The sequence below is a fragment of the Scyliorhinus torazame genome, chromosome 15 (genome assembly GCF_047496885.1).
Source record: "Scyliorhinus torazame isolate Kashiwa2021f chromosome 15, sScyTor2.1, whole genome shotgun sequence".
Lineage (NCBI taxonomy): Eukaryota > Metazoa > Chordata > Chondrichthyes > Carcharhiniformes > Scyliorhinidae > Scyliorhinus > Scyliorhinus torazame.
The window spans coordinates 213,831,430-213,853,957 of NC_092721.1; the positions used below are offsets into that span (position 1 = coordinate 213,831,430).

General features: G+C 53.0%; 1 protein-coding gene across 1 annotated transcript in view; it reads left to right on the forward strand.

The window, feature by feature from the left end:
• LOC140391352 (dynein heavy chain domain-containing protein 1-like) overlaps nucleotides 1–21,821 on the forward strand; it is a 225,875-nt gene extending 204,054 nt beyond the window's left edge. Inside the window, exons 16-17 of the mRNA XM_072475931.1 lie at nucleotides 8,492–8,690; nucleotides 21,661–21,821. Of these exons, the coding sequence (XP_072332032.1) occupies nucleotides 8,492–8,690; nucleotides 21,661–21,821 (360 nt within the window). The remainder of the gene's footprint in view (nucleotides 1–8,491; nucleotides 8,691–21,660) is intronic.
• The last annotated feature ends 707 nt before the right edge of the window (nucleotides 21,822–22,528 follow it).

Sequence of the window (22,528 nt, forward strand, 5' to 3'; positions counted from 1 at the left end):
TGCACTCCCGGCTCACCCACTACTCCAAATATTGCTAGCCCCCAGCTTGGCTTGACCCGGACTTTCACCACCTGGGATATTACTCCCGCCACTCCTCTCCAGTACCCCTCCAATGCCGGGCATGACCGAAACATTTGGACATGGTTCGCCGGGCTCCCTGAACATCTTTCACATCTATCCTCTACCCCAAAGAACCTACTCAGCCTCGCCCTCGTCAAATGCGCTCTGTGAACCACCTTAAATTGTATCAGGCTGAGCCTGGCACACGAGGAGGAGGTATTAACCCTACCCAGGGAGTCAGCCCACAAACCTTCCTCGATCTCCTCCCCCAGCTCCTCCTCCCATTTACATTTCAACTCTTCTACTAGCGCTTCCCCCTCTTCTTTCATCTCTTGGTATATTTCCGACACCTTGCCCTCCCCGACCCATACCCCTGAAATCACCCTATCTTGAACTTCTTGTGCCGGGAGCAACGGAAATTCCCTCACCTGTCACCTCACAAAAGCCCTCATCTGCATATATCTAAAGGCATTTCCCAGGAGTAACTCAAACTTCTCCTCCAGTGCCCCTAGGCCCGCAAATGTCCCGTCAATGAACAGGTCCCCCATTCTTCTAATCCCCGCCCGATGCCAGCCTTGGAACCCCCCCGTCCATCTTCCCCGGGACAAACCAGTGGTTACCCCTGATCGGGGACTACACCGATGCTCCCGTTGCACCCCTGTGCCTTCTCTACTGGCCCCAGATCCTTAGTGTTGCCGCCACCACCGGGCTTATGGTGTATTTTGTCGGTGAGAGCGGCAGCGGTGCCATTACCAACGCCCCCAGGTTCGTTCCTTTACAGGACGCCATCTCCATCCTCTTCCATGCCGCCCCCTCTCCCTCCATGACCCACTTGCGGATCATCGCCACGTTTGCTGCCCAGTAGTAGCTCCCTAGGTTTGGCAAAGCCAACCCTCCTCGGTCCCTATTGCGTTCCAGGAACCCTCTCCTAACCCTCGGGGTCTTATTTGCCCACACAAACACCTTAGTACTCCTACCTACTTTCTTAAAAAAGGCCTTAGTGATCACGATGGGGAGGCACTGAAACACAAACAAAAACCTCGGAAGGACCACCATTTTGACCGACTGCACTCTACCCGCCAGCGAGAGCGGGAGCATGTCCCATCTTTTAAAATCCTCCTCCATTTGCTTCACCAACCTCGTCAGATTCAGTTTATGTAGGGTCCCCCAACTCCTGGCTATCCGGATCCCCAGATACCGAAAGCTCCCCTCCGCCCTCCTCAGCGGTAGGTCCCCTATCCCTCTTTCTTGGTCCCCCGCCTGTAATACAAAGAGCTCACTCTTCCCTACATTGAGCTTATAGCCCGAAAACTCCCCAAACTCCCTTAGAGTCTGCATGACCTCCACCATCCCCTCCATTGGGTCCGCCACGTATAGCAGCAGGTCATCCGCATATAGCGATACCCGATGCTCTTCTCCCCCGCGGACTATCCCCCTCCATTTATTAGACTCCCTAAGTGATATGGCCAATGGTTCGATCGCCAATGCAAACAACAGGGGGGACAGGGGGCACCCCTGCCTCGTCCCTTGGTACAGCCGAAAGTACTCTGACCTCCGCCGGTTCGTCACCGCACTCGCCACCGCGGCTCTGTAAAGGAGCTTAACCCATCTCATAAACCCTCCCCCGAACCCAAACCTGCGCAATACCTCCCAGAAGTACTCCCACTTCACTCGGTCAAAGGCTTTTTTCGCGTCCATAGCTGCCACTATCTCCGCCTCTCCCTCCTCCGATGTCATCATTATCACGTTTAAGAGCCGCCGCACATTGGTATTTAACTGCCTGCCCTTTACGAATCCCGTTTGGGCCTCATGAATCACCCCCGGGACACAGTCCTCAATCCTGGTGGCCAATACTTATGCCAATAGCTTAGTATCCACATTGAGGAGCGAAATCGGCCTGTACGATCCACATTGCAGTGGATCCTTGTCTCGCTTTAGAATCAAGGAGATTGTCACCTCCGACATTGTCTGGGGCAGGGTTCCCTCCTCTCTTGCCTCGTTAAAGGTCCTCACTAGTAGCAGGTCCACATATTTTCTATAGAACTCCACCGGGAACCCGTCCGGCCCCGGGGCCTTCCCCACCTGCATGCTCCCCAAACCCTTACTCACCTCCTCCAACCCAATTGGTGCCCCAAACCAACCGCCTCTTGCTCCTCCACCCTCGGGAACCTCAGTTGGTCCAGGAATCGTCTCATCCCCCCTTACCCCCCTGGGGGCTGGGATCTATACAGCTCTTCATAGAAGGCCTTGAATACTTTATTTATTTTCGTTGCACTTCGAACCGTGGATCCCCTTCCATCTTTGATTCACCCTATTTCCCTCGCTGCCGCCCTCTTACGGAGCTGGTGCGCCAGCATCCGACTAGCCTTTTCCCCGTACTCGTAGGTCGCCCCCTGCGCCTTCCTCCACTGTGCCTCCGCCTTGCCCGTGGTCAACAGGTCAAACTCCGTCTGGAGCCGTCGCCTTTCCCCAAGTAATCTTTCCTCCAGGACCTCTGCGTATCTCCTGTCCACTCGCAAGATCTCCCCCACTAACCTCTCCCTTTCCATGCCCTCTGTTTTCTCCCTATGAGCCCTGATGGAGATCAGCTCGCCCCTGATCGCCGCCTTCAACGCCTCCCATACCACCCCCACTCGCACCCCCCCGTTGTCGTTGGCCTCCAAGTACCTTTCAATACACCCCCTCACCTTCCCACACATCAACCTCATCAGCCAGCAGTCCCACATCCAACCGCCACAGCGGGCGTTGGTCCCTCTCCTCTCCCAGCTCCAGTTCCACCCAGTGCGGGGCATGGTCCGAAACGGCTATAGCCGAATACTCCATCCCCTCCACCCTCGTGGTGAGCGCCCTACCCAGAACAAAGAAATCTATCCGGGAGTAGGCTTTGTGTACATGGGAAAAGAAAGAAAATTCCCTGGCCTGCGGCCTTGCAAACCTCCATGGGTCCACTCCCCCCATCTGGTCCATAAAACCCCTAAGCACCTTGGCCGCCGCCGGCCTCTTTCCAGTCCTTGATCTGGAGCGGTCCAGTGCTGGGTCCAACACTGTATTGAAGTCCCCTCCCATTATCAGTCCTCCTACCTCCAGGTCCGGAATGCGCCCCAACATGCGCTTCATGAATCCAGCATCATCCCAGTTCGGGGCGTATACGTTTACCAACACCACCCACGTCCCTTGCAACCTCCCACTCACCATCACATATCTCCCTCCATTATCCACTACGATAGTCTTGGCCTCAAATGACACCTGCTTTCCCACCAGAATTGCCACCCCTCTGTTTTTCGCGTCCAATCCCGAGTGAAATACCTGTCCTACCCATCCCTTTCTTAACCTGACCTGGTCCGCCACCTTCAGGTGTGTCTCTTGGAGCATGACCACGTCTGCCTTCAGTCCCTTCAAGTGTGCGAACACTCGAGCCCTCTTCACCGGCCCATTCAGGCCCCTCACGTTCCACGTTATCAGCCGGATTGGAGGGACTCTCACCTTCTCCTCCTCCCCCCCCCCCAGCCGACTAGCCATCTCCTTTTCTGGGCCAGTCCCTTGTCCGCGTCTCCCTCACTCTCCAGTCCCCCAACCGGGGGACCCTCGTCCCAACCACCTCTTCTGTGTCCCATTCTCTTTCGGCCAGTGCAGCAGCAACCCTTTTCACCCCCCCTTCCCCCACTCCCTCCTCTCCCCCCCCTTCCCCCCCTCCCCTTCCCCCCCCCCCTCCCCCTCCCCCCCGCTAGATCCCCGTCTAGCTTTTTTGCTCCCCCCATATCCCTCCCGTCAGTCAGCTGACACCTGCTGACCCCGGCTTCCCCCGCCATCCCTTTGACCCCCACCCGTGTGGGAGTCTCCCAATCAATGTACATTCATTTGTCCCCTTCCCGCACTTTTTATTTATTTTTTCCCGCCTTTCTTGCCGCGCACGGGAAAAAAAACCCCGCACTTTCCAGAGCCTGCCCCGCCCCCCCCCCCCATGGCGCAGCTCCTGTCGTGGCCTTGTCTCTCGTCCCCAGCCCATATAGCATTTCCTGCGCGTGGTTGACCCCCTATATACAACAACCATCATACTTCAACCCTCAAACACCCCCCTCCCACACAAACCCTCAATTAGAGTCCAACTTTTCAGTTAGTATAAAGGTCCACGCCTCTTCGGGCGTTTCGAAGTAGTGGTGTTGGCCATTATGTGTAATCCACAGTTGCGCTGGCTGCAACATTCCAAATTTCACTCCTTTCCGATGCAGCACCGTTTTGGCCCGGTTGAAATCCGCTTAGCGACCTCCGTGCTCCAGTCCGGGTATATTCTGATCTCTGCATTGTCCCAACTTACTGCTCCGTTCCTTCTTGGCCCATTTCAGGACCCTCTCTCTGTCCGTAAACCGGTGAAATCTCACCACCATCGCCCTTGGCGGCTCATTTGCCTTGGGCTTCCTCGCCAGCACTCGGTGCGCCCCTTCCAGCTCCAGCAATCCCGGGGGGGCCTCCGCACCCATCAGCGTCCCGATCATTGTGCCCGCATATGCCGCTGCATCGGCCCCCTCCACTCCTTCTGGGAGACCCAGGATCCTCAAATTATTTCTCCTCGACCTGTTCTCCAGGTCCTCGAGTCTTCCCACCCATGTCTTGTGTAGCGCCTCGTGCCGCTCCACTCTCTCCGCCAGACCCACAAGCTCGTCGTTGTTTTCACTCACTTTTTCCTGGATCTTCACCTCTTGGGCTTTCTGGGTTGCTCCAAGTCCTTCAATTATTGCCAGCATAGGCGCCACCATCGCCTTGCGCAGCTCCTCGAAGCAGCGCTTGATGAACTCCTGCATCTCCTCTTTGTCCGTGGGTGCCGCCATTTTGCTTTTTTTCTCTTTCTTCTCCCGCTGCTCCAGGGCCGCTTTTTTCGCCGTTTCGCTGCGGGTCCGGTCCATGCCGGTTAGTAGGGGACCTTTCTCCTTCCTTCCCCACGGGTTGTCTTTATCAAAAGTTCCGTTGGGGCTCCGTTAGCGAGCCCAAAAGTCCGTCTTCGCGAGAGCTGCCGAATCGTGCGGCTTAGCTCCGCATCGCCACACCCGGAAGTCTCGCCTACCTCCTTTTTTAAACAGTGGTGTCACGTTTGCTAATTTCCAATCCGCCGGGACCACCCCAGAGTCTAGTGAATTTTGGTAAATTATCACTAGTGCATTTGCAATTTCCCTAGCCATCTCTTTTAGCACTCTGGGATGCATTCCATCAGGGTCAGGAGACTTGTCTTCCTTTAGCCCCATTAGCTTGCCCATCAGTACCTCCTTAGTGATAACAATCCTCTCAAGGTCCTCACCTGTCATAGCCTCATTTCCATCAGTCACTGGCATGTTATTTGTGTCTTCCACTGTGAAGACCGACCCAAAAAACCTGTTCAGTTCCTCAGCCATTTCCTCATCTCCCATTATTAAATCTCCCTTCTCATCCTCTAAAGGACCAATATTTACCTTAGCCACTCTTTTTTGTTTTATATATCTGTAGAAACTTTTACTATCTGTTTTTATATTCGGAGCAAGCTTACTCTCATAATCTATCTTACTCTTCTTTATAGCTTTTTTAGTAGCTTTCTGTTGCCCCCTAAAGATTTCCCAGTCCTCTAGTCTCCCACTAATCTTTGCTACTTTGTATGCTTTTTCCTTCAATTTGATACTCTCCCTTATTTCCTGAGATATCCACGGTCGATTTTCCCTCTTTCTACCGTCCTTCCTTTTTGTTGGTATAAACCTTTGCTGAGCACTGTGAAAAATCGCTTGGAAGGTTCTCCACTGTTCCTCAACTGATTCACCATAAAGTCTTTGCTCCCAGTCTACCTTAGCTAGTTCTTCTCTCATCCCATTCTAATCTCCTTTGTTTAAGCACAAAACACGAGTGTTTTATTTTACCTTCTCACCCTCCATCTGTATTTTAAATTCCACCATATTGTGATCGCTCCTTCCGAGAGGATCCCTAACTATGAGATCATGAATCAATCCTGTCTCATTACACAGGACCAGATCTAGGACCACTTGTTCCCTCGTAGGTTCCATTACATACTGTTCTAGGAAACTATTGCGGATACATTCTATAAACTCCTCCTCAAGGCTGCCTTGACCGACCTGGTTAAACCAATCGACATGTCGATTAAAGTCCCCCATGATAACTGCTGTACCATTTCTACATGCATCCGTTATTTCTTTGTTTATTGCCTGCCCCACCATAATGTTACTATTTGGTGGCCTATAGACTACTCCTATCAGTGACTTTTTCGCCTTACTATTCCTGATTTCTACCCAAATAGATTCAACCTCCATTGCACCGATGTCATCCCTTACTATTGCCCGGATGTCATCCTTAAATAACAGAGCTACACCACCTCCCTTACCATCCACTCTGTCCTTCCGAATAGTTTGATACCCGTGGATATTTAACTCCCAGTCGTGACCATCCTTTAACCATGTTTCAGTAATGGCCACTAAATCATAGTCATTCACGATGATTTGCGCCATCAACTCATTTACCTTATTCCGAATACTACGAGCATTCAGGTAAAGTACACTTATGTTAGCTTTTTTACCTCTGTTCTGAATCTTAGCACCTCGATCAGTAACCTCTCCTAAGTTATATTTCCTCTTAACTTTTCTCCTAATTTTCCTTGTCGTTGAACCCACATCTTCCTGTAACAACCTGCCGCGTCGCTTACCATTAATGTTTTTCCTTCCCGTTTTATTCATTTTAGTATTCCTGGTCCTATTCACTGAGCTCCCCTCAGTCACTGTACATTGTACTGTCGCCCTTTTTGATTTTTGACTCTGGCTTCTCTGCCTTACACTTTCCCCCTTCCTGCCTTTTGTTTCTGTCCCTGTTTTACTACCTTCCAACTTCCTGCATCGGTTCCCATCCCCCTGCCACATTAGTTTAAACTCTGCTGCTGCCCGCTCCACGGCTGCCTGCTCTGCTACTGCCCACTCCACTGCTGCCTGCTCCGCTGCTGCCCGCTCTGCTGCTGCCTGCTCTGCTGCTGCCCACTCCACTGCTGCCTGCTCCGCTGCTGCCTGCTCCGCTGCTGCCCGCTCTGCTGCTGCCCACTCCACTGCTGCCCGCTCTGCTGCTGCCTGCTCTGCTGCTGCCCACTCCACTGCTGCCTGCTCCGCTGCTGCCCGCTCTGCTGCTGCCCACTCCACTGCTGCCCGCTCCGCTGCTGCCCGCTCCGCTGCTGCCCGCTCTGCTGCTGCCCGCTCTGCTGCTGCCTGCTCTGCTGCTGCCCACTCCACTGCTGCCCGCTCCGCTGCTGCCCGCTCTGCTGCTGCCCACTCCACTGCTGCCCGCTCCGCTGCTGCCCGCTCCACGGCTGCCCGCTCTGCTGCTGCCCATTCCACTGCTGCCTGCTCCGCTGCTGCCCGCTCTGCTGCTGCCCGCTCTGCTGCTGCCCGCTCCGCTGCTGCCCGCTCCGCTGCTGCCCGCTCTGCTGCTGCCCGCTCCGTTGCTGTCCACTCCGCTGCTGCCCGCTCCGCTGCTGCAGCTGTTTCCTCCTCCTCGAGCAGCTCCAGCTCGTACAGCCGCAGGGCATCCCCCAGGGCTGCAGTGACCAGCAGGAAGGCCACCATTGCTGGTTAAACGCCAATATCCATTGTCTTCAGGGGGGAAAGGTCGACATGTCAGCATGGTGCGTACCCCCGTCCCAACCAGGGCCAACGAGCTACATGGTGGTCCCGGTTGGCACCACGGACTCTGTCCCCACATGTCCCCATCCAAGCACCCCTGGCCCTGTCGATGCCCAGCACCCTGGGGCTCTCTGGCTCTGGCACCTGTCCCTGATGTCAGGGATACTGTTGGAACTGCTCTTTCCAGGGGTATGCTCCTGCAGGACTCCTCCTCCAACTTGATCCACTCCCCCGCCCCCACCCCACCTCACCTGCCCCATGCCCTCGTAGGGGCTACTGTGGGCGTTGCTGGATAGGGCCCCCCCCACAAGATGCCAAAACTTTCCCGATGGCAGGTATCAGGTTAACTGTTCTTTTGATCCCTATTTTCTCTTTCCCTCCTTTCTCAACGAGTGATGTTACATTTCCATAACTTCCTGCCTGCTGGGACCACTGTAGAATCGAGGGATTTGGGGAAAATTATTATCTCATTTAGATCCCGAGGTTGTCAGTTCTGAGGATTTGTTTGATTGTATTCCATTGATGTCTCCAGTAACTATCCATTACAAATATTAATTACTTTTCAGTTCGTCACTCGTATCAAACCCTTTGATACCCAATATTTGTTGTATATTTTGATTGAGAATAGTTTAATAAAGGGCATAAAAAGTGTTGAAAATGGAAGGGTGAAAAGCACGAATAATGAGGTGAGGGAGTAGCGACGGGATCAGGCGTGGACACTTGCTGGAACAGATGAAATGTAGCGATCCCTCTGAGCGTTATATTACTTATGCCGACACCCTGTATCATATCCTCAGCTCGATCTGAATGAGGTGGACGTAATGTTGGGCCAGTGGCTTTCCATGCTGGCGCAGGTGCGGAGATCTGTGCCTGCTGATGATCGCATTGTGCTGGCCATTGAACAGATGCTGATGAAGCTTCAAGAGTTCTTGCCAATTCTGAAGAAACTTCGCCATCCCGCGATGGAGGAAAGACACTGGAAAGCTATTTTCACAGGTGAACGCACCCATTCTCATCCAGGCATCCGCTCCCAAAGCTGCTGACTCTCACTGGGGTATAGGTTCCCTCTCCTGTAGGTGCTGACTCTCAATGGGGTATAGGTTCCCTCTCCTGTAGGTGCTGACTCTCACTGGGGTACAGACTCCCCCTCCTCTCCTGAAGGTGCTGACTCTCACTGGGGTACAGACTCTCCCTCCTCTTCTGAAGGTGCTGACTCTCACTGGGGTAAAGGGTCCCCCTCCTCTCCTGAAGGTGCTGAGTCTCACTGGGGTACAGACTCCCCCTCCTCTCCCGAAGGTGCTGACTCTCACTGGGGTACAGACACCCCCTCCTCTCCTGAAGGTGCTGACTCTCACTGGGGTACAGACACCCCCTCCTCTCCTGAAGTTGCTGACTCTCACTGGGGTACAAGGTCAGCCTCCTCTCCTGAAGGTGCTGACTTTCACTGGGGTACAGTCTCCCCCTCCTCTCCTGAAGGTGCTGACTCTCACTGGGGTACAGACTCCTCCTCCTCTCCTGAAGGTGCTGACTCTCACTGGGGTACAGGGTTCCCCTCCTCTCCTGAAGGTGCTGACTCGCATTGGGGTACAGACTCCCTCTCCTCTCCTGAAGGTGCTGACTCTCACTGGGGTATAGACACCCACTCCTCATAAAGGTGCTGACTCTCACTGGGGTACAGACTCTACCTCCTCTCCTGAAGGTGCTGACTCTCACTGGGGTACAGTCTCCCCCTCCTCTCCTCAAGGTGCTGACTCTCAGTGGGGTACAGACTCCCCCTCCTCTCCTGAAGGTGCTGACTCTCACTGGGCTACGACTCCCCCTCCTCTCGTGAAGGTGCTGGCACTCACTGGGGTACAGTCTCCCCCTCCTCTCCTCAAGGTGCTGACACTCAGTGGGGTACAGACTCCCCCTCCTCTCCTGAAGGTGCTGACTCTCACTGCGGTACAGACTCCCCCTTCTCCTGAAGGTGCTGACTCTCACTGGGGTACAGACACCCCCTCCTCTCCTGAAGGTGCTGACTCTCACTGGGGTACAGACTCTCCCTCCTCTCCTGAAGGTGCTGACTCTCTCTGCGGTACAGACTCCCCCTCCTGTCCTGAAGGTGCTGACTCTCACTGGGGTACAGGGCCGTCTTCTGAAGGTGCTGACTCTCACTGGGGTACAGACACCCCCTCCTCTCCTGAAGGTGCTGACACTCACTGGGGTACAGGGCCCTCTCCTGAAGGTGCTGACTCTCAAAGAACAAAGAAATGTACAGCACAGGAACAGGCCCTTCGGCCCTCCAAGCCCGTGCCGACCATGCTGCCCGACTAAACTACAATCTTCTACACTTCCTGGGTCCGTATCACTCTATTCCCATTCCATTCATGTATTTGTCAAGATGCCCCTTAAATGTCACTATCGTCCCTGCTTCCACCACCTCCTCCGGTAGCGAGTTCCAGGCACCCACTACCCTCTGCGTAAAAAACTTGCCTCGTACATCTACTCTAAACCTTGCCCCACTCACCTTAAACCTATGCCCCCTAGTAATTGACCCCTCTACCCCGGGGAAAAGCCTCTGACTATCCACTCTGTCAATGCCCCTCATAATTTTGTAGACCTCTATCAGGTCGCCCCTCAACCTCCTTTGTTCCAGTGAGAACAAACCAAGTTTATTCAACCGCTCCTCATAGCTGATGCCCTCCATACCAGGCAACATTCTGGCAAATCTCTTATGCACCCTCTCTAAAGCCTCCACATCCTTCTGGTAGTGTGGCGACCAGAATTGAACACTATACTCCAAGTGTGGCCTAACCAAAGTTCTATACAGCTGCAACATGACTTGCCAATTCTTATACTCAATGACCCGGCCAATGAAGGCAAGCATGCCGTATGCCTTCTTGACTACCTTCTCCACCTGTGTTGCCCCTTTCAGTGACCTGTGGACCCGTACTCCTAGATCTCTTTGACTTTCAATACCCTTGAGGGTTCTACCATTCACTGTATATTCCCGAGCTGCATTAGACCTTCCAAAATGTATTACCTCACATTTGTCCGGATTAAACTCCATCTGCCATCTCTCCGCCCAAGTCTCCAAACAATCTAAATCCTGCTGTATATTCTGACAGTCCTCATCGCTATCCGCAATTCCACCAACCTTTGTGTCGTCTGCAAACGTACTAATCAGACCAGTTACATTTTCCTCCAAATCATTTATATATACCACAAACAGCAAAGGTCCCAGCTCTGATCCCTGTGGAACACCACTGGTCACAGCCCTCCAATTAGAAAAGCATCCTTCCATTGCTACTCTCTGCCTTCTATGACCAACGCCGGCATCTCCACATCACTTCTATGACCTAGCCAGTTCTGTACCCACCTTGCCAGCTCACCCTGATCCCGTGTGATTTCATGGTACAGACTCCCCCTCCTCTCCTGAAGGTGCTGACTCTCACTGGGGTACAGACTCCCCCTCCCCTCCTGAAGGTGTTGACTCTTACTTGGGTACAGTCTCCCCCTCCTCTCCTGAAGGTGCTGAATCTCACTGGGGTTAAGGGTCATCCCTCCTTTCCTGAAGGTGCTGACTCTCACTGGGGTACAGACTCCCCAACCTCTCCTCAAGGTGTTGACTCTCACTTGGGTACAGACTCCCCCTCCCCTCCCGAAGGTGCTGACTCTCACTGGGGTACAGACTCCCCCTCCCCTCCTGAAGGTGCTGACTCTCACTGGGGTACAGACACCCCCTCCTCTCCTGAAGGTGCTGACTCTCAGTGGGGTACAGACTCCCCCTCCTCTCCTGAAGGTGCTGACACTCACTGGGGTACAGGGCCCTCTCCTGAAGGTGCTGACTCTCAAAGAACAAAGAACAAAGAAATGTACAGCACAGGAACAGGCCCTCCAGCCCTCCAAGCCCGTGCCGACCATGCTGCCCGACTAAACTACAATCTTGTACACTTCCTGGGTCCGTATCCCTCTATTCCCATCCTATACATGTATTTGTCAAGATGCCCCTTAAATGTCACTATCGTCCCTGCTTCCACCACCTCCTCCGGTAGCGCGTTCCAGGCACCCACTACCCTCTGCGTAAAAAACTTGCCTCGTACATCTACTCTAAACCTTGCCCCTCTCACCTTAAACCTATGCCCCCTAGTAATTGACCCCTCTACCCCGGGGAAAAGCCTCTGACTATCCACTCTGTCTATGCCCCTCATAATTTTGTAGACCTCTACCAGGTCGCCCCTCAACCTCCTTCGTCCAGTGAGAACAAACCGAGTTTATTCAAACGCTCCTCACAGCTAATGCCCTCCATACTAGACAACATTCTGGTACATCTCTTCTGCAACCTCTCTAAAGCCTCCACATCCTTCTGGTAGTGTGGCGACCAGAATTGAACACTATACTCCAAGTGTGGGCTAACTAAGGTGCTATACAGCTGCAATATGACTTGCCAATTCTTATACTCAATGCCCCGGCCAATAAAGGCAAGCATGCCGTATGCCTTCTTGACTACCTTCTCCACCTGTGTTGCCCCTTTCAGTGACCTGTGGACCCGTACTCCTAGATCTCTTTGACTTTCAATACCCTTGAGGGTTCTACCATTCACTGTATATTCCCGACCTGCATTAGACCTTCCAAAATGCATTACCTCACATTTGTCCGGATTAAACTCCATCTGCCATCTCTCCGCCCAAGTCTCCAAACAATCTAAATCCTGCTGTATCCTCTGACAGTCCTCATCGCTATCCGCAATTCCACCAACCTTTGTGTCGTCTGCAAACGTACTAATCAGACCAGTTACATTTTCCTCCAAATCATTTATATATACCACAAACAGCAAAGGTCCCAGCTCTGATCCCTGTGGAACACCACTGGTCACAGCCCTCCAATTAGAAAAGCATCCTTCCATTGCTACTCTCTGCCTTCTATGACCAACGCCGGCATCTCCACATCACTTCTATGACCTAGCCAGTTCTGTATCCACCTTGCCAGCTCACCCTGATCCCGTGTGATTTCATGGTACAGACTCCCCCTCCTCTCCTGAAGGTGCTGACTCTCACTGGGGTACAGACTCCCCCTCCTCTCCTGAAGGTGCTGACTCTCACTGGGGTACAGACTCCCCCTTCTCCTGAAGGTGCTGACTCTCACTGGGGTACAGACACCCCCTCCTCTCCTGAAGGTGCTGACTCTCACTGGGGTACAGACTCTCCCTCCTCTCCTGAAGGTGCTGACTCTCTCTGGGGTACAGACTCCCCCTCCTGTCCTGAAGGCGCTGACTCTCACTGGGGTACAGGGCCATCTTCTGAAGGTGCTGATTCTCACTGGGGTACAGGTTCCCACCTCCTCTCCTGAAGGTGCTGACTCTCAAAGAACAAAGAAATGTACAGCACAGGAACAGGCCCTTCGGCCCTCCAAGCCCGTGCCGACCATGCTGCCCGACTAAACTACAATCTTCTACACTTCCTGGGTCCGTATCACTCTATTCCCATTCTATTCATGTATTTGTCAAGATGCCCCTTAAATGTCACTATCGTCCCTGCTTCCACCACCTCCTCCGGTAGCGAGTTCCAGGCACCCACTACCCTCTGCGTAAAAAACTTGCCTCGTACATCTACTCTAAACCTTGCCCCACTCACCTTAAACCTATGCCCCCTAGTAATTGACCCCTCTACCCCGGGGAAAAGCCTCTGACTATCCACTCTGTCAATGCCCCTCATAATTTTGTAGACCTCTATCAGGTCGCCCCTCAACCTCCTTTGTTCCAGTGAGAACAAACCAAGTTTATTCAACCGCTCCTCATAGCTGATGCCCTCCATACCAGGCAACATTCTGGCAAATCTCTTATGCACCCTCTCTAAAGCCTCCACATCCTTCTGGTAGTGTGGCGACCAGAATTGAACACTATACTCCAAGTGTGGCCTAACCAAAGTTCTATACAGCTGCAACATGACTTGCCAATTCTTATACTCAATGACCCGGCCAATGAAGGCAAGCATGTCGTATGCCTTCTTGACTACCTTCTCCACCTGTGTTGCCCCTTTCAGTGACCTGTGGACCCGTACTCCGAGATCTCTTTGACTTTCAATACCCTTGAGGGTTCTACCATTCACTGTATATTCCCTACCTGCATTAGACCTTCCAAAATGCATTACATCACATTTGTCCGGATTAAACTCCATCTGCCATCTCTCCGCCCAAGTCTCCAAACAATCTAAATCCTGCTGTATCCTCTGACAGTCCTCATCGCTATCCTCAATTCCACCAACCTATGTGTCGTCTGCAAAACTACTAATCAGACCAGTTACATTTTCCTCCAAATCATTTATATGTACCACAAACAGCAAAGGTCCCAGCACTGATCCCTGTGGAACACCACTGGTCACAGCCCTCCAATTAGAAAAGCATCCTTCCATTGCTACTCTCTGCCTTCTATGACCAACGCCGGCATCACCACATCACTTCTATGACCTAGCCAGTTCTGTATCCACCTTGCCAGCTCACCCCTGATCTCGTGCGATTTCACGGTACAGACTCCCCCTCCACTCCTGAAGGTGCTGACTCTCACTGGGGTACAGACTTCCCCTCCCCTCCTGAAGGTGCTGACTCTCACTGGGGTACAGACTCCCCCTCCCCTCCTGAAGGTGCTGACTCTCACTGGGGTACAGACTCCCCCTCCCCTCCTGAAGGTGCTGACTCTCACTGGGGTACAGACTCCCCGCTTCTCTCCTGAAGGTGCTGACTCTCACTTGGGTACAGACTCCCCAACCTCTCAAGGTGTTGACTCTCACTTGGGTACAGACTCCCCCTCCCCTCCTGAAGGTGCTGACTCTCACTGGGGTACAGACTCCCCCTCCCCTCCTGAAGGTGCTGACTCTCACTGGGGTACAGACTCCCCCTCCTCTCCTGAAGGTGCTGACTCTCAGTGGGGTACAGACACCCCCTCCTCTCCTGAAGGTGCTGACACTCACTGGGGTACAGGGCCCTCTCCTGAAGGTGCTGACTCTCAAAGAACAAAGAACAAAGAAATGTACAGCACAGGAACAGGCCCTTCGGCCCTCCAAGCCCGTGCCGACCATGCTGCCCGACTAAACTACAATCTTGTACACTTCCTGGGTCCGTATCCCTCTATTCCCATCCTATTCATGTATTTGTCAAGATGCCCCTTAAATGTCACTATCGTCCCTGCTTCCACCACCTCCTCCGGTAGCGCGTTCCAGGCACCCACTACCCTCTGCGTAAAAAACTTGCCTCGTACATCTACTCTAAACCTTGCCCCTCTCACCTTAAACCTATGCCCCCTAGTAATTGACCCCTCTACCCCGGGGAAAAGCCTCTGACTATCCACTCTGTCTATGCCCCTCATAATTTTGTAGACCTCTACCAGGTCGCCCCTCAACCTCCTTCGTCCAGTGAGAACAAACCGAGTTTATTCAAACGCTCCTCACAGCTAATGCCCTCCATACTAGACAACATTCTGGTAAATCTCTTCTGCACCCTCTCTAAAGCCTCCACATCCTTCTGGTAGTGTGGCGACCAGAATTGAACACTATACTCCAAGTGTGGGCTAACTAAGGTGCTATACAGCTGCAATATGACTTGCCAATTCTTATACTCAATGCCCCGGCCAATAAAGGCAAGCATGCCGTATGCCTTCTTGACTACCTTCTCCACCTGTGTTGCCCCTTTCAGTGACCTGTGGACCCGTACTCCTAGATCTCTTTGACTTTCAATACCCTTGAGGGTTCTACCATTCACTGTATATTCCCGAGCTGCATTAGACCTTCCAAAATGCATTACCTCACATTTGTCCGGATTAAACTCCATCTGCCATCTCTCCGCCCAAGTCTCCAAACAATCTAAATCCTGCTGTATCCTCTGACAGTCCTCATCGCTATCCGCAATTCCACCAACCTTTGTGTCGTCTGCAAACGTACTAATCAGACCAGTTTCATTTTCCTCCAAATCATTTATATATACCACAAACAGCAAAGGTCCCAGCTCTGATCCCTGTGGAACACCACTGGTCACAGCCCTCCAATTAGAAAAGCATCCTTCCATTGCTACTCTCTGCCTTCTATGACCAACGCCGGCATCTCCACATCACTTCTATGACCTAGCCAGTTCTGTATCCACCTTGCCAGCTCACCCTGATCCCGTGTGATTTCATGGTACAGACTCCCCCTCCTCTCCTGAAGGTGCTGACTCTCACTGGGGTACAGACTCCCCCTCCTCTCCTGAAGGTGCTGACTCTCACTGGGGTACAGACTCCCCCTTCTCCTGAAGGTGCTGACTCTCACTGGGGTACAGACACCCCCTCCTCTCCTGAAGGTGCTGACTCTCACTGGGGTACAGACTCTCCCACCTCTCCTGAAGGTGCTGACTCTCTCTGGGGTACAGACTCCCCCTCCTGTCCTGAAGGCGCTGACTCTCACTGGGGTACAGGGCCATCTTCTGAAGGTGCTGATTCTCACTGGGGTACATGTTCCCACCTCCTCTCCTGAAGGTGCTGACTCTCAAAGAACAAAGAAATGTACAGCACAGGAACAGGCCCTTCGGTCCTCCAAGCCCGTGCCGACCATGCTGCCCGACTAAACTACAATCTTCTACACTTCCTGGGTCCGTATCACTCTATTCCCATTCTATTCATGTATTTGTCAAGATGCCCCTTAAATGTCACTATCGTCCCTGCTTCCACCACCTCCTCCGGTAGCGAGTTCCAGGCACCCACTACCCTCTGCGTAAAAAACTTGCCTCGTACATCTACTCTAAACCTTGCCCCACTCACCTTAAACCTATGCCCCCTAGTAATTGACCCCTCTACCCCGGGGAAAAGCCTCTGACTATCCACTCTGTCAATGCCCCTCATAATTTTGTAGACCTCTATCAGGTCGCCCCTCAACCTCCTTTGTTCCAGTGAGAACAAACCAAGTTTATTCAACCGCTCCTCATAGCTGATGCCCTCCATACCAGGCAACATTCTGGCAAATCTCTTATGCACCCTCTCTAAAGCCTCCACATCCTTCTGGTAGTGTGGCGACCAGAATTGAACACTATACTCCAAGTGTGGCCTAACCAAAGTTCTATACAGCTGCAACATGACTTGCCAATTCTTATACTCAATGACCCGGCCAATGAAGGCAAGCATGCCGTATGCCTTCTTGACTACCTTCTCCACCTGTGTTGCCCCTTTCAGTGACCTGTGGACCCGTACTCCTAGATCTCTTTGACTTTCAATACCCTTGAGGGTTCTACCATTCACTGTATATTCCCTACCTGCATTAGACCTTCCAAAATGCATTACATCACATTTGTCCGGATTAAACTCCATCTGCCATCTCTCCGCCCAAGTCTCCAAACAATCTAAATCCTGCTGTATCCTCTGACAGTCCTCATCGCTATCCTCAATTCCACCAACCTATGTGTCGTCTGCAAACCTACTAATCAGACCAGTTACATTTTCCTCCAAATCATTTATATGTACCACAAACAGCAAAGGTCCCAGCACTGATCCCTGTGGAACACCACTAGTCACAGCCCTCCAATTAGAAAAGCATCCTTCCATTGCTACTCTCTGCCTTCTATGACCAACGCCGGCATCACCACATCACTTCTATGACCTAGCCAGTTCTGTATCCACCTTGCCAGCTCACCCCTGATCTCGTGCGATTTCACGGTACAGACTCCCCCTCCACTCCTGAAGGTGCTGACTCTCACTGGGGTACAGACTCCCCCTCCCCTCCTGAAGGTGCTGACTCTCACTGGGGTACAGACTCCCCCTCCCCTCCTGAAGGTGCTGACTCTCACTGGGGTACAGACTCCCCGCTTCTCTCCTGAAGGTGCTGACTCTCACTTGGGTACAGACTCCCCAACCTCTCAAGGTGTTGACTCTCACTTGGGTACAGACTCCCCCTCCCCTCCTGAAGGTGCTGACTCTCACTGGGGTACAGACTCCCCCTCCCCTCCTGAAGGTGTTGACTCTTACTTGGGTACAGTCTCCCCCTCCTCTCCTGAAGGTGCTGAATCTCACTGGGGTTAAGGGTCATCCCTCCTTTCCTGAAGGTGCTGACTCTCACTGGGGTACAGACTCCCCAACCTCTCCTCAAGGTGTTGACTCTCACTTGGGTGCAGACTCCCCCTCCCCTCCCGAAGGTGCTGACTCTCACTGGGGTACAGACTCCCCCTCCCCTCCTGAAGGTGCTGACTCTCACTGGGGTACAGACACCCCCTCCTCTCCTGAAGGTGCTGACTCTCAGTGGGGTACAGACTCCCCCTCCTCTCCTGAAGGTGCTGACACTCACTGGGGTACAGGGCCCTCTCCTGAAGGTGCTGACTCTCAAAGAACAAAGAACAAAGAAATGTACAGCACAGGAACAGGCCCTCCAGCCCTCCAAGCCCGTGCCGACCATGCTGCCCGACTAAACTACAATCTTGTACACTTCCTGGGTCCGTATCCCTCTATTCCCATCCTATACATGTATTTGTCAAGATGCCCCTTAAATGTCACTATCGTCCCTGCTTCCACCACCTCCTCCGGTAGCGCGTTCCAGGCACCCACTACCCTCTGCGTAAAAAACTTGCCTCGTACATCTACTCTAAACCTTGCCCCTCTCACCTTAAACCTATGCCCCCTAGTAATTGACCTCTCTACCCCGGGAAAAGCCTCTGACTATCCACTCTGTCTATGCCCCTCATAATTTTGTAGACCTCTACCAGGTCGCCCCTCAACCTCCTTCGTCCAGTGAGAACAAACCGAGTTTATTCAACCGCTCCTCACAGCTAATGCCCTACATACCAGACAACATTCTGGTAAATCTCTTCTGCACCCTCTCTAAATCCTCCACATCCTTCTGGTAGTGTGGCGACCAGAATTGAACACTATACTCCAAGTGTGGGCTAACTAAGGTGCTATACAGCTGCAACATGACTTGCCAATTCTTATACTCAATGCCCCGGCCAATGAAGGCAAGCATGCCGTATGCCTTCTTGACTACCTTCTCCACCTGTGCTGCCCCTTTCAGTGACCTGTGGACCCGTACTCCTCGATCTCTTTGACTTTCAATACCCTTGAGGGTTCTACCATTCACTGTATATTCCCTACCTGCATTAGACCTTCCAAAATGCATTACCTCACATTTGTCCGGATTAAACTCCATCTGCCATCTCTCCGCCCAAGTCTCCAAACAATCTAAATCCTGCTGTATCCTCTGACAGTCCTCATCGCTATCCGCAATTCCACCAACCTTTGTGTCGTCTGCAAACGTACTAATCAGACCAGTTACATTTTCCTCCAAATCATTTATATATACCACAAACAACAAAGGTTCCAGCTCTGATCCCTGTGGAACACCACTGGTCACAGCCCTCCAATTAGAAAAGCATCCTTCCATTGCTACTCTCTGCCTTCTATGACCAACGCCGGCATCTCCACATCACTTCTATGACCTAGCCAGTTCTGTATCCACCTTGCCAGCTCACCCTGATCCCGTGTGACTTCATGGTACAGACTCCCCCTCCTCTCCTGAAGGTGCTGACTCTCACTGGGGTACAGACTCCCCCTCCCCTCCTGAGGGTGCTGACTCTCACTGGGGTACAGTCCCCCTCCTCTCCTGAAGGTGTTGACTCTCACTGGGGTACAGACTCCCCTCCTCTCCTGAAGGTGTTGACTCTTACTTGGGTACAGTCTCCCCTTCCTTTCCTGAAGGTGCTGACTCTCACTGGGGTACAGACTCCCCCTCCTCTCCTGACGGCGCTGACTCTCACTGGGGTACAGGGTCCCCCTCCTCTCCTGAAGGTGCTGACACTCACTGGGGTACAGACTCCCCCTCCTCTCCTGACGGTGCTGACTCTCACTGCGGTACATGGTCCCCCTCCTCTCCTGAAGGTGCTGACTCTCACTGGGGTCCAGACTCCCCCTCCTCTCCTGAAGGTGCTGACTCTCACTGCGCTACAGGGTCCCCTCCTCTCCTGAAGGTGCTGACACTCACTGGGGTACAGACACCCCTTCCTCTCCTGAAGGTGCTGACTCTCACTGGGGTACATTCTCCCCCTCCTCTCCTGAAGGTGCTGACTCTCACTGGGGTACAGACACCCCCTCCTCTCCTGAAGGTGCTGACTCTCACTGGGGTACATTCTCCCCCTCCTCTCCTGAAGGTGCTGACTCTCACTGGGGTACAGCCACTCCCTCCTCTCCTGAAAGTGCTGACTCTCACTGGGGTACAAACTCCCCCTCCTCTCCTGAAGGTGCTGACTCTCACTGGGGTACAGACTCCCCCTCCTCTCCTGAAGGTGCTGACTCTCACTGGGGTACAGACTCCCCCTCCTCTCCTGAAGGTGCTGACTCTCACTGGGGTACAGACTCCCCCTCCTCTCTTGAAGGTGCTGACTCTCACTGGTTTACAGGGCACTCTCCTGAAGGTGCTGACTCTCATTGGGGTACAGGTTCCCCCCCTCGCCTGAAGGTGCTGACTCACTGGGGTACAGGCTCCCCCTCCTCTCCTGAAGGTGCTGACTCTCAGTGGGGTACAGGCTCCCCCTTCCCTGCTGAAGGTGCTGAGTCTCACTGCGGTACACTCCTCCTCCTCTCCTGAAGGTGCTGACTCTCACTGGGGTACAGACACCCCCTCCTTTCCTGAAGGTGCTGATTTTCAATGGGTACAGTGTGCCTCTCCTGAAGGTGCTGGCTCTCACTGAGGTACAGGGTACCTCTCCTGAAGGTGCTGACTCTCACTGGGGTACAGGGTCTCCTCCTCTCCTGAAGGTGCTGGCTCTCACTGAGGTACAGGGTCCCTCTCCTGAAGGTGCTGACTCTCACTGGGGTACAGGGTCCCCCTCCTCTCCCTAAGGTACTGACTATCACTCGGGTACAGGGACCCCCCCCCCCCCTCACTGGGGTACAGGGTCCCCTCCTGTTACGAGTATGCCAGTGAGAGAGTTAAGTTCTTGGTTTAAGAGTGAGTGTTCTCAGAGGAGAGTGAATGAAGTGCCTGTTTTGCTGCCACAGGGACTCGTCTGAGCACTGCCACTCCATCACCCACCTCCCCACACACACACATTATCTGTGTCCCCACAATTATCACTCAGGACAGTCGGTCGGGAACTCATTGTCATATCTTCCCTCTGTCCTCATCATTTCGTAGTAAATGCTCCCTCCCTCCATCTGTCCGTCCCTCCCTCTCTCCATCCAACACTCCCTCTGCCCCTTTCTCCCTCCACCCCTCATACAATCATAAAATTTACAGTGCAGAAGGAGGCCATTCGGCCCATTGAGTCTGCACCGGCTCTTGGAAAGAGCACCCTACCCAAGCCCACACCACCACCCTATCCCCATAACCCAGTAACCCCACCCAACACTAAGGGCAATTTTGGTCACTAAGGACAATTTGTCATGGCCAATCCACCTAACCTGCACATCTTTGGACTGTGGGAGGAAACCGGAGCACCCGGAGGAAACCCACGCAGACACGGGGAGAACGTGCAGACTCCACACAGACAGTGACCCAAGCCGGGAATCGAACCTGGGACCTTGGAGCTGTGAAGCAACTATGCTAACCACTGTGCTACCATGCTGCCCTTTATCTCTACAACTCTCCCTCCATCCCTCACTCTTTCCCTTCCCCCAGTTCTCCCTCCCTGCCTCCCTCCACCCCTCCATTTCTCCCACACTCCTCCACCCTTCTCTCTATCCCTCCCTCCATTTCTCGCTTCCTCACTCTATCAGACCCATGAATCTATTTCCCTCTGTGGTGCCACTCTGAGCTGCTGTTCCTTTCGCCTGCAGTCCCTGTGGATTTTGTGGCTATGCTGGTTGCTTGGTGAAGCCCCCCTGTTTGAATTAGCCATCGCCACTTGCTGTCCTGCCCTCTGCACACTCCGGGCCTCAGCTGTGAGTGTGAATAGGTTGGCTACAGAACCAGGAATGAAGCAGAAACTCACGCAGGGAAGAAGCTGGGTTGGGGCTTGAGTTTGAGGTTAAATTTCTTTCTGGTTACAGAAATGGGCGAGACCTGGAATCCTGAGTGGGAGATGACCCTAGCCGACCTTCTGGCCTACGACCTTCCCAGTTACAGTGATTTCATTGCACAGGTAAGTGAGCTCGCCGTCCCTCAGCTCCAGGCTTCTTATCAGAGCCAATCAGCTCCAGTGTACTTTTAAAAAATTCACTTTTATTGGATGTGGATGTTGCTGGTTAGGCCGGCATTTATTGCCCATCCCTAGTTGCCCTTCAGAAGGTGGGGGTGAGTTGCCTTCTTGAACCTCCTGCAGTCCTTGTGCTGTTAGGGAGGGAGTTCCAGGATGTTGCCCCAGTGACAGTGAAGGAACGGCGATATATTTCCCAGTCAGGGTGGTGAGTGACTTGGAGGGGAACCTCCAGGTGGTGGGGTTCCCAGGTATCTGCTGCTCTTGTCCTTCTAGATTGTAGGGGTCGTGGGTTGGGAAGGTGCTGTCTGAGGAACCTTGGTGAGTTGCTGCAGAGCATCTTGTAGATGGTACACACGGTTGCTACTGTTCGTCGGTGGTGGAGAGAGTGAATGTTTGTGGAAGCGGAGCAATCAAATGGCTGCTTTGTCCTGGATGGTGTCGAGCTTCTTGAGTGTTGTTGGAGCTGCGCTCATCCAGGCAAGTGGAGAGTATTCCATCACACTGCTGACTTGTGCCTTGTAGATGGTGGACAGGCTTTGTGGGGGGGGGGTCAGGATGTGAGTTACTCGCTGTCGGATTCCATTTAAAAAAAAATGATATTTTATTCCAAACATACACAATGTCAACAGAATACACAGTCCATCAAAACATATTCAACGGTTTGTACAGTTTTCCCCCTTTTAGTCCCTCCCCTTCGCCGTTCGCCCCCTCCCACAATG